Source organism: Copadichromis virginalis, linkage group LG2 (genome assembly GCF_057382275.1).
Source record: "Copadichromis virginalis isolate Kocher_CV1m ecotype Utaka linkage group LG2, C_Virginalis_male_GT1.1, whole genome shotgun sequence".
NCBI lineage: Eukaryota > Metazoa > Chordata > Actinopteri > Cichliformes > Cichlidae > Copadichromis > Copadichromis virginalis.
In genome coordinates this window covers 21408579-21428699 of record NC_140619.1, presented here as the reverse complement: position 1 = coordinate 21428699, position 20121 = coordinate 21408579, and the positions used below count along the sequence as shown (strand labels likewise).

The 20121-nt window shown below is 40.8% G+C and overlaps 1 protein-coding gene across 1 annotated transcript in view; it reads right to left on the bottom strand.

Annotated features, from left to right (window-relative positions):
- The window catches only part of aff2 (AF4/FMR2 family, member 2), a 208992-nt gene that overhangs the window by 121799 nt on the left and 67072 nt on the right, over window positions 1-20121 (bottom strand). The window contains exon 4 of the mRNA XM_085473161.1: window positions 19219-19652. Within this exon, the coding sequence (XP_085329287.1) occupies window positions 19219-19652 (434 nt within the window). The remainder of the gene's footprint in view (window positions 1-19218; window positions 19653-20121) is intronic.

Below are 20121 nucleotides of genomic sequence, written 5' to 3'. Positions count from 1 at the left end.
CACACGCACCTCTGTTTTAATTAGCGGAAAAAGGAAACACACACACGCTCAGAGACGGCAGTGTAGCGGGGACAAGGGGATGACTGACAGCTGTATGTGTGTTCGTGTGTGGAGGCAAAATTCAAGCTGAGTATATTTGAGTTGTTCTGTTGGCAGGATGTGTTTGAGTGTGTGTGTTTGCACTCGCTGTGTGTGTGGTCTGTCTGTGTGGGGCTCTCAGCGTGATGTCTGCGTGCTAACTAAATAAGTGCCTCTTGAGAGGAGGGGACGGCGGGTGGAAGGTGGAGGGGTCCTTGGCAGTACAATAAGGCATCGAATGTGTGTGTGTTTCTCTATACATTCAAGTTTATCCTTGAACACACGTATAATTCCTGGACGACTGAATAAATTCCTCTTTGCAGGGAAAACAAATGGCATCTTTTCAGCTAAACATTTGTTCTAACATTGAAGGGATTTTTTTTAAGAATACTTACAGGCTTCTAATAAAGGCTTAAATTTGGAGGTTTTGAGTTTTTGGCTGTAGGGAAAGCACGACAGCAGGCTGGATACGGGGCTTTGCTTTAAAAAGCACTGATGGCATTTTCACAACCTGTGAAAAGTTCACCTTAGATTGTTTAATTTTCAGTAGAGAACAAAGACAACGCCGTTTGTTTGAACCAGGAGACCAACCCTCCCTATCAGACGTTCAGTTCTTTCTAAAATCCATCTCAAAGCGTCGACTTTGTGTATGAAAACACTGCGGTGGCGTTTCTGTATCAGTTTCAGCAGCGCACAGGTCTGCATGTATGCAGTCAGAGTAACAGAGCAGAAAGGCACTCAGAAGCTGCATGTGTCTCTAACGATGCACCCACTGAGAAAAGGAACTTGTTGGAATGCTTTTTGTTACAAAATATCTACACCCCTTTGCAATTAGCTTACACCTGCTGGTTACATTGTTGAGAGGCTGCTCACACTACTGTACATTAACCTCTGATGTATTGACTTTGCCTCACTGCTTTGCTAGTTGATCCTGGCAGCATCTCCTCCATCACAGAACCAGGATCATGTCTAATTTCCTCACAGCAACACGTTAACTGTTAAATTGCTAAAGCTGGGTAAGCAGAGCTTCTTTGTACACAAGAAATGTAAATGGTACAGTCTTGTGTTACACTAAAAGAAATCCAGTAATATGATCTGATTGAACAAGTAACTAAATAACTGACTGCTGTGAGTGACACATTACTCAATACAACGAAAGCGTTAACATCGGTCTCTTTTGCTTTTGAGCTGCTCAGCTCATTAAAAAAATATGATTGTTTTGAAGAAACAGCAGAAAAAAAACAACTTTGGGCACAAGATGCTTTTCAGCTTCTATTTCACAATCTTACTCAAATTTATTGCTCCCAAAGTGATCTCATAAAAACCTCAAAGCCACAGATTTTATTAGAAAAAAAGTTTTTTATGGCCGACCAATACAGGATTTTTAAGACAACACCAGTGCCAATATTTGGTGTAGGTATTTTATTTAAGGTGGACATGAAAAACATGTAAATCAGTGTAATAGATTTACACTTTCAAAATATGATATTTAGATCAGTGCTGTCAGCGTTATCTCTTTTAAATGGCGTTAAGCGAGTTATTGCGGATCGCCCCACGCAATCCGCGATAGCTCGCTAACAGAAATTTGCCACGTTAATGCGGTTATGGCGTTAACGTCATTTTAACGAGATTAACGCTGACAGCACTCATTTAGATTTATCTCCTAATAATTTTTTTCTTTCAGACATATGAAACAAACAGATTTACTTAACATTAGTTCTGTGTTATTTATATACTTGTTTATATTCTGCCTGAATCAGTCTGGCTGTTTCTCCTGTCTCTTCTCCTTTTTAACCTGAACCATGAAGTAATTACCAAAAAATTCTAATTCTTTGAAACATTTGTATTTCTTACACAAAGTCAATCTTACTTTTACTGTTTTTACTCACTTCATTTTATCTTTTCTTTGTTTTTTTTTATCACTTTTATCAACTCATGCATGTCATAGTATAAGGCCCTTTTATTTTAACTGTGTTATTTATTTTACACTTTATCATGCTGCTGTCTATCTATCTAATTGAACCTGACAAATTCAAAGTTGTGTGCTTCTTTTTTCGTTCATGGTACAAATGTCAATGAAGTTTCAGTGTTGTGCTGCAAAACAGGATCGATTGTACAGGGTAACTTTGTAGTAGAAGGTAATTTCATTTGCAGTGTTTCACAAAGCACAACAAATATTGATAAACACACAAACTGTTCCTGTGGAGTTTGAATGGTATCAAAATACAGTTTAATGTAGTTCAGTGAAGGCTAAACTGGTTAGTCTGTAGTACTGTTGTACAGTTTACATTAATTCATATTGATGGACTGGTGCAGCGCAGGCTGTGGTCTTCATGGTCAACGTTAAACTGAGGCAGAGCAGGGCATCTACTGATCGGAAGGTTGTTGGCTCAACCCCTGGATCGAATATCCTTGGGCAAGATCCTAACCCCAAGTTGCTCTCCGATCAGAAAAATAATAATATTGTTTTCCGTGCTTCGATCTGGCTTAAACTAAATTTGATTGTATTGACAAATAGAAAATGATGTGGAGAGGGAAGTGCTAATAACTTGTTCATAATCTAATTTGATTACTGCTTGAAGACTATTTTGGATGTCCTACATCAGCGGTCCCGCCATTGTAATGTCAGACAATATTTTCACGGACCGGCCTTTAACGTGTCGCGGATAAATACAACCAAATAAAATGATACGACCGAGACAAAAACTGTGTTATTTTGTAAATATAAAATTAGACACATGTCCTACATGACATCCTTAGTTATAGCTCCTTGTCTCGCTTCCTCTCTGTCTGTCTGTCGCTGCCTGCTACCGTAAAACGTGTTAACGGATAAGCTGCATCTGCACAGGTCGCCCAGCAGAAATATCTCAGCAGCATCACCGGTGCCAGTGCTGGCCTTCGTCCCGGACGCTGACAACCACAGGGCTATAAAATGAGCAGAGACCTAAGTGACTTCACAGGTAAGCTGTGTGCATTTACACTGCGGCCAAAAGCACCGCTGCAGTGTTTCACACCGCGGTGGCAACGACGAGCGAGCGTGTGACACAAAAACACAAAATCCACAGTGGTGTCGGTCTCTTTGCTTAATCAGAAGATAACAACACCTCAAAGTTTGGTGTGTCTATTTCTCACTCCTCTCTCACCTATTTGCTTAAAGCACTTTGGCTGTTTCTTGTGTTTATTCCCAACAAACACATTCTTCGCTGTGAAGAAAAAGTGTGAAAGCGGCGTAAACCGTAAACGAACACTTCTTTCTTCCACCTCGACACGTCTTCCTGTTGTCTCATCAGGCCAGCCCGGTCATATTTTCCTCCTCATTTTCTTTTTCCTCTCCTCCTCATCCCACATTCTTTGTCTCTCTTGCCTCTCTATGCAGTTTAAGTCTAAATCAGGGGATTTGGGGGTGTTAAGAGCTGAGGTGTAAAACACCGGCTGGCTCTCTGTAAGCTCCTAAGAGGAGAAAATAATCCAACACAAAGTCTTTTTCTCAACAGCAGCTCTCCTCCCCCCTAATCACCCCATTAGCTGCCTCTTCCTCTTCCTCTCCCCTCTTTTCCTTGTGGCCTAATGCTGCCTCGTTAATAGTCAGTCATGGTTGACTTTCTGAGCGTTTGTTTCTTCCTGTATTAATGTCCATTTAAATCATCAGTGATGCAGCGGCCTGCACGGGCAAAAGGAGGAAAAAAAGGACTCGGCATTCTGCTCTGATTGCAGGATGCCTTTTGTTCAATCAACCAATCACGCTTCATGTTTATTGATACTGAGCATTCCCATTAATCTTTGTGCCGCCTGTAATATGAAGGAACAGGAAAACGCTAAACAAATGGCAGCGGCAGAGGGACAGGGACAGATCTTCTGTGTAGTCTCTCTGATGCATTTTCCCGTTCACTCTTCCTTAAATAACAAACTGTTGCGCACAGAAACAGAACAGAAAATGTTTCCTCTCACTTTCATATCTCTCACTCTCTCTCTCTCCATCTGCGCTGCTCTCTCGCCCATCTCTCTCATCTTCCTCCTCTCCTCTTCCACCCTCCACCCTCTCTCTCTTTTTTATATTCATAGGATTTTAAAATGTCTGTAATGGCCCTGGTAGATCAAAACACTCTTTCTCCCACTGTGTGTATATGTCTGTGCGGGTAAGCTTGTGTGTGTGTGTTTACGTGTGTGTGTGTGAGATTTGCATATCGTGGCTATGCTCTGATTGGCAAACTGGCAATGCAGAGCCCAGCGGGGCATTTTTTATTAAAAGGCCCAACGACACACACACAGACACACACACAGACACACAAAGTTAGGAACAGCCACTGGCCTGTATCAGAACCTAATGAATAATACTAAAGACCTAGCAGTAGGGGTTCTCCATGTATTGTTCTGTAATGCGAAGAGCTATAAAGATTTTTTTATTACCATATTTTTATGGGCAACAGACATGAGCTGTTATGGAACAGTCAGATATTTTATTACTTGTTTGGATCAGTTTTTTATTGTACCAAAGAAAGTTGCTCTGTAATTTATTATATTTTACTATTAAAGATGTTTAAAGATTAGCTAAAATGTTTTTTACCCAAATAGCTCGAGCACAGACACAGAGCAGCTTTCAGTAACGTGTTAGGAATGTGTTTGGCACAAGAAGGAAGTGGAAATAAGTCCAATTTTTAAAAAAATCTCAGCTGTACTTTGGACCAAATACAAAGTTCTGTAGGGTATTATGAGGAGCTGTCTACAGACCTATAATAGATATAAAGGGTGATCCATGCACTACCACTGCAGCAATATAAAATAGCTCTTTTTTATAGTCGAGCAGGCAATCCACTTTATTTGGCACCATGTGGGCACATAAAAGAATGAATGTACTTGCAGAACCAGTGGCTCCAACTAAATCTGATGAAATAATATCCTGAGATATAATGAACAGAAAGTGCTGCCATTAGTCAGCTGAAATGTGAGTTTTCACTTTTTTCTAGTCTGTGTATCACGACTGTAAGACATATGAGACGTCGTTAGTTTAACATGTCAGATGTGCAGCAGCAGCTTCAGATGCTCTCTCAGCCTCTGACCTCCACAAACTATTCAACTGTAAGCTGTAGTGGAAACAGCTTTAATGTACCGGCCCCGCAGGTATATCTTCTCTATCGACTCAGTACAGAAACTCTGGCTCCTCTACTTAAAGCTAACACTGATTGTTTTTGATTCATGTAAACTTGTTTGATAACTAAGTATTTAAAAGTATAATTTCCATTGATTGATTGGCTGTGCTTGCCCACTCACATATCAGCTTTGTAGTAAAGAAGTGCAATTTGAGTTTGTGGCCGTATTGTTAACTTAACTCCATTGGAGAGCTGAATATAATTAACCTTCCTGTTACGTTTGTTTCTCAGGAACACCAATGATCTTGACCCAGGGCATGTTTACTTATCCAAAAGGATCAGAAACGAAAACAATCCCAATAAACATTGTTTATCTCATTATTAACTCCATTACTAACCATTTCAATCAATATTTGCTGTAATGGTCTTCTTTACCTCTCACAGATCATGGCTCATTGGGGATAATTCACTTGTTTTGCATAAAAAATGTTTTAAAATTTTATTTTATAATTTAATTTTTTTTTATGTAGTGATGTAGATAAAGTAACATGTGACATCTCTGCTGTTCTGCGTCAAACTGACCTGCTGACTTAAGTAATGTATGAATAGTTCATATGTTAAATATTATAAATTAGTTAAATATAACTATGTTATAATGGGTATAATAATCTTAGTAGAACTGTTATATAGCTACAGTATAACATATTAACTGGAAATAGTGGACTTAATGATTTCATTTTGAAGGTTAATAGTTAATCAACTTAAAAAAACCCCGTGATGGTAGCAGGGACAAAAGCAATCAGGGTTTTGTTTTTTTTATTCTGTCAAATTATTTATGATTAAGATGCTGTACAGTCAGTACACCTGAGCTTTCCATGTGAACTGCCTGCTGCAGTGGAAAACAGTAAACTTGCACCAGTGAGGTGAAAGACAGTTAAACGGTCTGTAAAGCCCAGGGAAACTGCAGAGTCAGGTTAGAAATGCCTGTGACACCTTTCATATCATACAGTCACCTCATACTGCAATTTAATGCATTGTTAATATCACTTTTGAAAGCTTTAAAATAAGGTTTTAGACCAAAAGCTAGCACAGCAGTGTTTGAGGTGAACAATAATATAAGCTGCATGGACACGATTTGCATTTGTTCACAGAAAACTTAACATTATTCTCTTTAAGTCTGGATTACCAGCTGGTCTAAACAGGCAACGGTCCCGAGTCCCCCGGGTCCACTAAGCCTGCATGTTCACCGCCTGTCAGTTTTTGGTGAAATGATTAATTGAACCTCAGGGAATTCACACCATTCAAGTGCATTACAAATGAAGCAGCAGCATGACCTCAGGGTTATGTCAAATACTATTTTTAAAAAGCTTTTATTGATGGCTGCTATTTCTCAGTAAGGCTGTACTCAATCAAATTAGCAAAAGTAACAGTAATTATTCAGTTTTATTCCACATCGCTCTACTGATCACAGTGGATTTACATGAGGCAACCTTTACATTGGCTCTGCATCCCCCTGAATGTTTAGAGCCACGATCCCCTAATAACACATAAAAATCTGTTTTAATAAAATAATAATTGGTCAATATTGATAATTACAGTCTAAAAGGACTCGCTGTCTATTTTGCTTTCTCAAACACGTCTTCCACCACTGCCCATAATTATTTTATTAGAATGTCACACACTCTGGCTTTAGACTATGAATTTCATTCTTTGACTGTGTGAACCCGTGACACTGGCTACATGCTACCGCTGGCACTCTAAACCCCCTAAATCACTCTAGCAGAGGCTGTGAAAGTGCAGGGATTGACTGCCTGACCCCCCCCCCCCCCGGTCAACGATCGCTAGGAGTTCGCTGTGCGTGTCGAGCGGTCCAGCCTCCACCGACTTGAACTGCGGACCTCGGATTCACCAGCCATGCGTGGCTTGAAACATTTTTGAATTAAAACAGCACTTTTATCTGACCAGCCTCTTGAAAAGTGTCTAATTTAAATGGTGTGAAGGAGAGAGGGAGTTGGAGGGGCCTTTACTTAGGGGCGAGATGACTGCACTCTGAGGGGCCATAATACACACCATCAGCCTATTATAGCGCCTGCAGAGATCACTGCAGCTAATCCAGTAAGCAGAGCTATAATGTTAATCCTCGGGGTAAACAGTTCATCTGAAATCATATTCCGTCTCTTATAAACAGCATCTTGAAATGACTAACTACTCATGTGGCATCCACATTAATTCACCCAATACGCTGTGTGCGCTCTCTCTTAGATTAAAGCACTCTGTGCAATGTTAAGCATTGCAGCCATGCACTTTAGACTGTTCCTGTACATCTCCACATAACATGACGCCGGCCCGGCACCTGCTACCTCGTAACAAACCTGACGGCGGTCTCAGCTGTTCTGAGATCCTGCCGCAGTGGCGAGCCCGGGCTGCAGCCCTCTCTCCTCTGTGATCTCTCTTATCACGGGGCGACTATTGCCGTGATGACACCCCGGCAGCGCCATCGTGGTGGGAGACCTCTCCCATGCTATTCGTCTTTAAGTATATTTCTCCCCAAGCATTCTCCGTATCCCTGCAGCCACTCGAGGCGAGTTTGATTCATGGAACTGTGCTCTTTGTTTCTAGAAGATGATTTTTATGATCGTTTTATTATCAGCACAAAGGCTGAATCATTTCATCTTCCTTCCTTTTTTTGCAGAGGCAATTAGTCGGCTTTATGAAACTCAAATAAATTAAAGCGTTAAAAAGCTTCCAGTGAGTCACAGGGAAGCTTTGAAATCACATGACGTGATACGCAATTGCTACTTTGCAGGGAGAAAAGACAAATATATAGCTACTGATATACTGAAAAGTTGTGCGCGTGCGTGCTCGTGTGTACATACCGCTCGGCCGCGAGTTGACAGGCAGCCTCGGGGAAAGAGGGGCCTGATGGGTATTATGCAAATGAAGCCAGCTGTTTGCTGCATTGGCAGACTCCTCATAACTCTCTTCTAGTTCTGCTGCAAGTGAGAAAATATTTTATCCCCCGCCGCCACTTTCTCCTGCCTCCTCTTTATTTCCTCAGAGAACGTATTTCTATAGACTGTAATTTTATACACACCCTTCTCCCCACATTTCTCCATTACTCCCCTGCGTCTGCCCGGCCATCCATCTGCACTGTTACAGTAATGAATGTACAAACAGGGAAGGCTTCCTTAAGCATTTGTTGACTTCTGCAGTATACGTAAAGTAAATTGCTCCGTGGCTTGGAATACATAGCTTACTGAAAAACAAACAATAAACAGTGTTTTTAATGGCTGCTTCTTGTGTCACTTCACACACAAGTGGTGCCTTTCTGCTCACAACAGAAAAGATAAAAGCACAATTTTCTCTAAAATAAGGTGAAATTCTTGCTAGCTGCTCTCTACTCTTTAAGAGACACTTTGCTGCTTTCTTTTCAATGAGGAAGACGTGATTAAAAAAAAACATCTTTTGCAGCACACCCCGTTGAGGCAATCACAGCAATCAAGTGTTTCTTGCAGAGAGACTTCTCAGCTTGACTCGTCTTGAGCAAAACTGCTCCACTTCTCTCATGTTTGATGGGCGGCAGACGGGCGCGTAGCCTTTAACTTGACCACGTGTGACAATTATTTCTGTCTTTATCTCCAGGAACAACTCTTCTTTAAAAGTTTTCTCTCTCTCTCTCTTTGGGTTAAACTCTGTCCCAGCAGGGTGGATTCGCTCAAAAAGGCTTTAGGGTTAAAGAAGCCAAACCTTCAACAGTCCAGCAGCCTATAATTTAACCCAACCTTTTAACAGCAGTGTGTACACAGAGCGATCGAAGTGTGACTTTACATGTGCAGACTGCCAAGGTATATTAACAAGTGCCAAAATATAATTGACGGAATCTTTATTGCTGTTTTAATTTTTTTTGTTCATCCAATCCAGTGTGTGTGTGTGAGAGAACAAGATTCCTCAAACATTTTACATATGGACACCCCTCACTCAACCACACAGCATAAGTAACCTGATATACAGTGGTTCACCTTTCGCGGCCTCGCTGTGTCACTGATTTTTTGTGTGTGTGCAATTTTTGCAATTTTGCATGCTTCTTCTTTTTTTATTTAACAGCGCATTGTGTTCTGTGTCCTGATTGGCTGTAGACCATTGTAAGTCAATCTCGTGCCGTGTCTCCTGTACAGTACAGAAAGCGTTCAGCTTGTCAAATTTACATAAATCTTCGATCGCTAGCAGAGTGACTCTGAAGTGCTGTACTGTTTGTTTGTAAGTTTTCTCCCTAACAAACACAACAATGCTGACGAAACGTTTTGCACCATCAAAGACACCTGTGGTAGCTCCCAGAAGGCAGAGGACGATGCTAACCATCGCATAAAATGTTGGAATTCTGGAGATGCTAAAGGAAGGTAGAAGCTACTGTATTTTTCGGATTAAAAGGCACATTAAGCGAAACAAAACAGTCAGATAAGTCAAACATTACCCAACTCATTCTTCTTGCTTCCTCTGCTCCCGTACCTTTGATTCATTAATGTTGAATTCTCTCGCAGCTGCTCTATTCTCATGTTCTGGACCCGAAAACAGGGTTTGATCTTTGGTTTCATTCTATAATACTGGACTTATTTTTCTACGAAGGTTTGAAAAGTGTATAAAATGTGTAGCGAGGGGTTTTACAGCCTTAAAACATCTATTAAAATTGTAAAAAATAAAGCTGGCTACTTCACACATTTCACCTATCGCGGGTTATTTTTAGAGCATAACTCCAGCAATAAATGAGGGACCACTGTATTTACTATCCCATCATGTTTCAGTCAACGGTCTCCTACACACTCGCTTGTAGTCGCTTCAGTCAGCCGACTAAAAGATGAGCAACCTAATTACTTCACATTGCTGGCAGTTATTTTGCTCTTTGTTGCCCAGATGTCACTCATTTTCTGGTCTGTGGATGCCAGTTGCTTCCCGCATACACACACGTGCATACTCTATTTGCCTTTATGTTCATGCTTTAACTTGCTTTTTTCTTTTTTACCTCTGTTTTGGTCTGCACCCACTCCTGAAGAAAATACTAGGGGCCTTTTAACAGCTCCACTGTATTCAGCAGCCAATCACAGACTCTGTTGTCCTCGTGTTTGAAACACTGGAACAGTCGAGTAATGTGGGTTTATTGTGGAAACTTAATGAGGGCAGTCAGATCGTTAAGCGCAGCTTTAAAAATGTCCCCTTGCTTTAGAGAGGCGGATAAGTGCTGTTCAGATTGGTAAGAAAAGCTACATGTAAACCACCACAGCTAAAGCTTAATGTCGACACAACAACCATTTCTACCCATAGCAGGGGGATTTTAGTACAATGACTCCACAAACACTTGCTAATAAATCAGCACAGCTGCTGCTGAATCGCACCGGCTTATCTTCCTCAAAGATGCTTAACGTAGCAAATTAATATGCAAATTGGCATATGACAGTAACACACACCAGTTTTACAACACGAGATCCACCAGAGGGGTCATTTTGACCTCGTCCTGCAGCAACAGCAGTGACGGCACAGATGTCAATTCTTGAAGAAGTTCAGTTATTAATTTCCATCTAATTGCTATAATTATAAGTAAGATTTGTAAGTAATGTTTTACATTTTAGGGATTTAATTAGTTTTAAAACGATTTAGATGATTTCATTACTGATTGTAGAGGTATGTATAGTTTATAATTCAGTACAAACAACACAGTACCTGACACATGTAGACAATTAAGTTTTAGTAGAAGAAGAAAAGTATGGAATTGTTGTTCTTTTAAAACAATGAGTCATATTCAGTTAAGCTAAATTAAAGAAGGTATTAAAAACAGAGCGCTCACTGTGAAACAGATTGAGCCGGTCACGTGCCTACATTTCACAATCGACTTCACAGTTGGCTACAGCAAAATAAGAAACACGTTAATTTAATTTAATATATTCATTCTTGCAAAAGCGCAACAGCGACACTTTATAATTTCGTCCACATCTGCCTGCTCTTTCAGCCAGACCTCTCTCATCCACGATTCACACCGCTCTGTCTCAGTCTGCAGCCCGTCCAGTCCATCTGATCTACTCCAGATTTCACCCATCTGGCCTCTCTGGCTCATGCTGTAGCCGTCTTTGTATCTAAATGTGTGTAACCTGTATGTTTTGGCAAACAGGGATTTACATTAATCTCTATGGCAGGGGTGGGAAACTCCAGTCCTCGAGGGCCGGTGTCCTGCAGGTTTTAGATCTCACCCTGGGTCAAAACACCTGAATCACATGATCGGTTTGTTACCAGGCCTCTGGAGAACTTCAGGACATGTTGAGGAGGTCATTTAGACATTTGAATCAGCTGTGTTGGATCGGGGATAGATCTAAAATCTGCAGGACACCGGCCCTCGAGGCCTGGAGTTGCCCACCGCTGCTCTATGGGGTCGAAATGATGGTGTCAACATTTTCAAACAGTCATAGTTCTTTTTCGTTTTTTTGGCCAACACCTCAAAGTTCACTATGTGATACATAGTAATATAATCATAAACTCCCTGCACTTGTGCTGTGAAGATTGATATTTGAAAATTTTGAAAAATTAAATTTCTGTTATTAAACGCAGAGTATCCCATCTCGATGTGGACTCGATGGCACCCACACTCCTCAACTGCTTTGGATGCGGCCGTGACCCTTTGCTGTGGCCCATTCAGCACGAGAGCACATTGGGGTGAGTGTTTTCCTCCGATCGGGAACGAGCTGCTGCAGAAACATAAAGAACGTTGACTGTAGTGCAGAGAGAGAGCGAGGCAGGGATGTCGCAGACGGTCCATCAAAAGTCAGTTTAAGCAGCTTCTCGGGCTGACATCAATTTTTATAAATGTGCATTCCCGCGCTCCTTTTATCAAGCCACTGTGTTATATAAAGGCAGAATCTTTTCATCCAAAAAGGCATAAATGAATGCATTCTCTGAGAGCCGAATTGATTTGGTTGGTGTTAGCCTCGCAGTGATTACTGACTGGAGGTCTTAGTCTACCCTGCTTCTTATTTACCGCTACATTAGCGGCGAGGCGCCGCGTGCACCTCCACACGCGCCTCACGGAAACACCACAGCGGGCCTTCAAATCAGTGTGAAATTACATCAGCACCATACTTTGAACTACATGTAAATGAAAGTTGTCACAGTGCTGTTGGAAATGTCACCTGTCACCTCCATGTTTACCTTCTTGCAGTCTTGCTTGCAGGGCCTCACAGACGCACTTGTGTATCCACTTGACTTGAACATTGTTTACCCGAACAAGAATGCAGACTGGAAGCAGCTGAATGTCACTAAGAGCGCCGTGACAGCTTGAGTGGTTTTTGAGGAGAGAAGACAATTCTTTCCTAAATACGATAGTGTTTTTGTTTAAGGATAGTGAGCCAGCGGGAAACTGCACATGCAGGGGAATTATTAAGGACGAAGGTTTTAAAGGTGCCTTCAAATGAAAAGTCAGTGCAATAAATTTTCCTGTTTAGTGTTATCAAAGAAGAATCTGTTGGTTTAAACAAATAAAAATAAACAGCTTTTATGATGGCTGTTTTGTCGCCATCTTGAGGCACCAAATTGCTTCGAAGACAACCGACTGAGCGCTCGCACACCTGCTCCACGTCTTTGAAGCAAGCAGTTCAAAGGAAATATGGCTGCGCGTTCACTGCACACAGTCACTTTGTCACTTTGGTTGTGCTGCTGTCTCCAGTCACTGTTTTTCTTTGTGTGACTGGAGCGTGAACCACCAGATGCTTGTGGTTTAAAATAGGGTGTTTAGCCCTGCAAAGGTGTCCCTGTGTATCACTTTACTGCGTTTATCGAGCTGTTTTTTGTGTAAATTTAACAAGTTTCAATCAAATTTTAGCGCAGCTAAGTGGGTGGCAAATGGGCTTGCAGCCATTACCTTCTTATTTCCCTCCTTATCTCCTGGGACAAGTCAAATCTGTCCCAGCAGAGTAGTCTCCCATTAAAGCTGCGTCCATACAGAAAGCCGTTTACTAGCACACAATCTCAAAAGTTCAGTCACAGCCAATCAGCTACGCAGCCACCAACCCTTCCCATCTCAACTTTCCCCTCCCGGCAGGCTCGACGCGGCGCCATTGCAGCAGTCTTTGGTATCATTTAGCTGCCTCTCCAGAGAGTCTGACGCAAACATTCGGGACTGCAGCAGGTGATGTGTCAGCATTTCTGAACGAGCACGTTGTGAGCTTACAGTATGCTTGTAATTGTGCAAACTGCTTCACAGCCTGTGAAAGTAGCCCAATGTGTAGAGCTATATTTAATATATACATATATGGACACAGGTGACAGTTTGAACGCAGGCTCCTCTGTCATAGTTTATTTCCATGTGAGACGGGACACCAGAGTAGCCCGCAGTCTTTATGCTTAGTAAAAATCTTTCTATGTATGTTTGAAAACCTGTCACGTCGCGTGAATCGTAACTTCGTAACTTGAACTCTGAGCGGTTTGTTATGTTATTGTTGGCTGTTATTTGGCTGCATGTTTATGTGATGAGGCTACAGCAGTAATGACTCAACGTAACAATATCTCAAAGCGGATCAATCCAAAGTGAAACCATGCAGCGCCTCGCTGTGAGCTGCTGACAACAACTAACAGCATGTGTGTGTGCGACCAGAGGTAGATTTAAGCCTACTGTAACTGTTAGGAACAGATCAATAGTGTTATCACTCTCTCTGTCTCTCTCTCCCTCTCTCTGCTTACTCTCGCTCTCTCTCTTTCTATCTCTCTCGATCTTTCGCTCGCTCACAAACACACGCGTGCGCGTCCGAGCGCACTTGGAGATAAAGCGCGCTGATCGATAACTCTATAGTGCTAACAGAACACTTCCAAAGCAGTTTAAAGGTTTATTGCACACACTCAACAACACAGCCATGACTCTAATATCGAGGATTTCCAACACATTCATTACACCTGAACTCATTTGAAAACTGTTCCATGAAAAATCAGCTTTAAGGATCTCTTTCACTGGAAACACATTAAAGATTCTGCTGCTACACTGTAGCCAAAGTTTCGGTTCGTACACCAATCAAAAGGCACCAAAACGGACATCTTTCCCCCCCCTCGCTTGCTGGCATGAAACGAGCAGCGGGATTCTTCGAGTCTTTCATTTGCTTTTTGGTTCAGTCCTCTGATTTGCTGCTATTTTGCTGTTTAAGCTGCAGAACGCATCCAATAACTCATCTAACCAGAACAAATACAGCGATGATAAGGTGCTGTAATCAGTCAGTCATTGTCTTTCTCTATCCCCTCTTTCCTCTTTCTGCCCACCCTCCTTCCCTCCCTCCGCCGCCCCGCGCTTCACATCATCAGTCTCCCCTTTTTTCCTCTTGTGTCACCCCTCACCCCCACTCCCCCCTCTCGGTTCGTATTGAGTTTGCATTCTGCTTCCAATAAACTCTCGTCAGGATAAATATGAGAGGAGTGAAAAACAAAAAAAAAACAAAAAGAAAAAACTAAACAGAAAGCAGGCGATAACGGAGCATCCATGGATGTGTGGGAGAAAACAAAGTGAAAGAAACACTCATGGCCATGAATGTACTCTCTCTCTCTCGCTCTCTTTCAGCAGCCATAAGAAAGTGTCGAAAGTATATTTTAATTCCCTCCTTCTCTCCCCCTGCTTTCTCCTTCTCTGTGCCATATGCTCAAAGCTCCATCTTGGGCTCATTTGCAGCGCTGCACGCACACACACACACACACACACACACACACACACACACACACACACACACACACCAGCTCTATCAAAGCAGAGGAACAGCTGGCTTGCTCGATATGGATGACTACTCGCCTGTCAACTACTAGTTTCACATAGCACGCACACACACACATAGAGACACATGCACATCATCATCAAGTCCTGGTTCTGTTTGGAGAAGGCGAGCGAGCGAGAGATTCTGGTTTTGTCGGGACAATTAGCCAGTGTGAATATTCACCGAGATAATATTTAAGGAAATATTACAGGAGACTGGAATGTAATCAAAAATTGCAAACACGCACTCAGGCTCATGACATCAGAAGCAAAATGACAGTATGTGTCGCTGTTAACGGTCTCACACAGATGCTCATGAATAATTTTATGTGTCAAGTTAGGAGGGGTCTATTTTACTATACACTCTCCAGGACAAGTAGTGCTGCGGTATAGAGCCATTAGTGTGATAACTTATTTTACAGTTAGCATCAGTATTTGTCTAATACAGTGGTTCCCAAAGTTTTTTTGCTGGGCCCCCCTTTATTTTACAAGAAAAATCCCCCCCCCGCACACACACATCCTCCAACCACACACACCCATATTTTGCTCCATTGCGGTTTAGTTCACACCTCAAACATTTAGTAAACAATTAAGCAAATACAAGTAATCTGCAATAAATTACAGGTAGTAAGAAAATAAACTACTAACTCTTTTACGCTACGTCCGCACCTACACGGTTATTTTGAAAATGCAGCTGTTTCGTCCACACGTAAACGGCGTTTCGAATCACTGAAAACGGAGATTTTTAAAAACTCCTTTTTTGCGTTTATGTGTGGAGGGGAATACAGAGTTCGTCACGCAACGCCAAAGGTGTGTGCCTTTTTCATGTCATGCTGTGCGCCACGTTATTGTTTACGTGAGATGAATTGCAGAATGGCAGATTGTCAGATTAACAGTATTTTGTCTCTATCTGCAGTATTTACAGGCTTACATATAAACACGCAGTTACTGTCCCTCTATTTACAAAGGCAGAGGCGTCACGGTGTAATTATTTTACACGTAGTTGTTTTTTTCCTGTGTAATAATGTTCAACATTGCTGTCAATACATTTTTCAAAAATGTCTCTCTGTGCAAAATGGGTTTAAAAACATAAACAACTGTGGGATACTGTTTGTCTGTGATTTAGACAAATCGTGGCAGGATCAGCCTGATGTTATTTGTATACCGCTGTAACTTTGCTGTATAAAGAGCTAATATCTCCAAAATGTCAGGAGTAGTTAGTCATTACAACAAGTGTTTGTGAACTAAAAATCAAGAATGTGGGATGCTGTTTGTCTGTGATTTGAAGAGCCCAGCGCTGCTCCTGACGAAGGGAAAACCAATTCTGCAGGGAGACCTACCTCGGCACTTGTGCAGGTGAAGCCAAAGGGAAGATTTGCTTCACCATATTTTCTAGTCTTTGGCTTGATTAAATGAAAACTTGTTAAACAGCATTGCATCCATGTGATTTACTAGTTTAAAATTTTTGTATGTTGCTACTAGAGATGGCACGATACCACTTTTTTATGTCCGATATCATAAATTTGGATATCTGCCGATACCGATATGAATCCGATATAATGTTTTTTAATCAACAAAACTGATTTTTTTAAATATCTTGCTGCATTTTGTATAAGTTCATACTCAAGTTTAAAACAACAACTACACTAAAGCTATTCTGTTATACCTGTATGCAAAAAAAAAATATTTCATAGTTCAGCAATACTGATCAATCTAATAAACTTAAACCTACACCATCCTCCCTATTCTGGTATTTTAAAGAGTACTTAGCATAAATATTAAGCAACCTAACTAATAGGATTCCAACTCCCAGCAACAACAAAAATAAATAAATAAAAAATAGGGAACCACCCCTCACGCTCCACCTCATGATGCTTAATCGACGTAATCAACCTTAATTTGATGCAGTGTGAAAAAAAATGCACAGAAATCAATTATTTTTCAAGAAATATTAAATAGATTCAACATCTTTCTTCAACAAAATTGCAGACTGCACAGATGGTACCTTCCCAAAGGAAAAAGTACTATAGCTTACTAGGGTATATATATTAGACTTAATAGTCACTATATACAGTAATTGACTTCTATTCATTTTACATCAAATTAAAACTTTGGGTGTAAGATTCGGATAATTATTTATTAAAAGCTCGACATTTTAAATGAGAATAAGAAAGAAAAGTATGTCTTTGTGCCCCCTTTTCCCTGTTAATGCCCTATCGGCCCCCCTGGCTAAACTTTGCTAGATCCGCCCCTGCACAGTTACCAGCCGTCAGCTGTAGAAAAAGATCCTCGAGTAGAAAGTAATATTAAATACATTCTAACAACAGCTGATCAAGCTTAAACGTGCTGCTGTTGTTCAGTCGCTGGTTTCCTCTTTCTGGTGCAAAGTGGGCCAAAAACAAACCAGAGACACGGACTCGCGACAGAAAAGCCGATCAGCTGATCATTAAGCAGTTTCATGATTGAAGTAGCAGCAGGAGAGGCAGTCGCTCCATATATCGCTTGTTAAGCTTAACGCAGGAATGCTTTACAAACATTCAGAGATGGACTTACACACTTGCTTTACTTCTCTCGGGATAACTTTGTCGGAGATGAAATGCCGGGTTGCTAGCGAAGCTCCAAATGCTATCCAGACCACCGACAGGTCCCGCATGCCACAGCCGCTCTATCACGTGATGCATACTGCTCCGACGTGCTAACATTCTGAGGCGAGTTACGGCGTGTTGCAAGTTTTGTGAGGTGCTTTCGTGATATTTAATGGATCGGATTACATTTTTTATTTTTCTCCGATATCCGATCCAGTAATTTAGGTCAGTATCAGACCGATACCGATACGTAATATCGGATCGGTCCATCTCTAGTTGCTACAAAGTTCAGCATAAACAGGATATGGTCTGCTGGCTTCAGTCGCCGTGACAGTGATTATACAAAGGTGGTTATTAAAGTTGTACATTTTCCAGAAATACAGGGCAAATTTCAAAGATTAAAGATGAAAATTTCTGAGGAAAAAAAGTGACAATTTTATGAGAAAAATATTAGCAAACTTACTGATTTCAAATTTACAAGATTAAAATTGTAAATTTGCATTAAAAAATTGACACATTTAAAAGAAAATGTATTAGGTTAAAGTGATCATTTTAAAAGAAAAAGGTTTGATTAAAACGGCAAATGTAAGACAGAAACTGTGGACATTTATGGCTTAAAGTGGGAAATTTACGAGATTCAATTGTAAGTCAAGAAAAATGAGTTATTGAGTTCAAAAATAGGAATTTCTTTCCATTTTAACCTTGAAAAGTGAAACAATATGACACTGACTGCAAAAAACTATGTTACCTTTCTTTGGCATGAATCTGTCATTCAGACACGTATTTATTTATTTTCTCTGCCTTCTGTGGCCCTAATGCTGCTGTATAGTCACCATGTTGCTGTGAATCACTGTTGTTCAATTCATCTTGTTGTCATTAAGACAACATAACGTTTGACTGTAATTTTAACACCATTATTAGAGCATCAGTGATACGTTTAAGGTTGTGCTGTAGTGACTAAGACCTTTCACCTGTTTTATTTGAGGTGCAGTTAAACGGCAAGAAATTCAAACTGGTAAGGAGGCTAACATAATTTTATATGACGTTAATATGTAGCAATATTTAGGTGTCCTAAGCGTTTATTTTATACAGCAGTTAAACTCCTTCAACTTGCTTAAAGACCACACGGGGAAACAGTTGCTATACGATCCTACATTTCACATGGATCCTCTTCAGGGAGGAAATTAGGAATACTGACACTTTTTTCCACAAAACTGGTTTTTGTGTTGGTTTGTTATCTTGAACATAACCTGCTCCGGAAGTAAAAAGTAGAATTGGGCTGAAAGATCTATTGCTTTATCACCTATTCAGGTTGTAAATCGTGTTTTTAAAAAGTAACTAAGTAATTAATTACTTTTGAAAATAAGTAATCAGTAAAGTAACGGGATTACTTTTTTGGGGGAAGTAATTAGTTACTGATTACTTTTTTCAAGTAACTTGACCAACACTGGTGAGGACTGAACCAACTTAACATGGGTTAAACCTCAAGTAACCTAGCCCCAAATGCTACAGATTTGCAGAATATGTACACAATTACATTTCCTAGTTCTATGTAAAGTGAACTGATGGCTTATATACTATGATCAGGAATAATTTAAAGGACTGAAATTTTATTTTCTGTTTTAGACTAATTCCATGAAGACCATTTATTTCACATTGGTTTAATATAGATATGGAAAACACGTTCCAGTAATTCTTCGCTTACCTCTCCTGTGTGGTTGAGACTCAGCTTGGGCAGTTTACTCTTCGCATTTCCAGAGTTTCCTCCATAAGCCTGACTGCTGTTAAATCCCTCTGTGGCCACTAGAGGGGGTTTAAGTTGGGGAGAGTCACTAGGCGCCTGGTCTTGGCCATCCATTGGTCGAACATACGCCGTAGGCTTCTGCTGTACAGCTATCGGCTTCCCTGATAGGTTACCAGGTGGGAATGTAGGCGTGGTCAATCCAGATGTGGGCGTGGTTAGACCTGGAGTGGGTGTTGTCAGAACTGATGTGGAAGCCAACGGGGAGGACGATGTACAGAGGTGGGAGCCTGTCTCACTTTCAAATGGGGAGGATTTAAAATATCCACCATTTTCTGCATTAGTGGAAGACTTAAAGTGGCCACCATCCATGGCAGTAGATCGAAAGTTGCCACCATCTGTAAAAAAAAAAAAAAGAACACAACAATCAAAAGTCAAGACTAACCAAAGAAACACCTGTTATAACACAGCGTTGCTTAACTTTCTGCTGGCAAAACTTAATGAAGGTTGAAATGCTGAACCTCTCCCAGATGGATGTAACCAATCACAATCAAAGCAAATGATGTGTTCAACGTGCTTCTGAAATCAAATGCAAGATGTGGTTATCATAGAATGCAGATGTCAATTTTCATGAATTCCCCAAAAAGGTGACCGAGTGTGTTTGTTGCTGAAATTATTCATTCAAATGATTCATCTGTGCTCATGGCTCAAGCAAATAACAAAGAAACAGATAAAGAGACTTTTTACCAGATGACACCTGGAATTAAGGACTTTCTGAGAGGTAGGTGAGGTGTGATCCCACTTTCCTATTTAAGCCAAAGATGAAGCTAAACCTAGGATTGTATTAGCTGAGGTTAGCATAAAGGT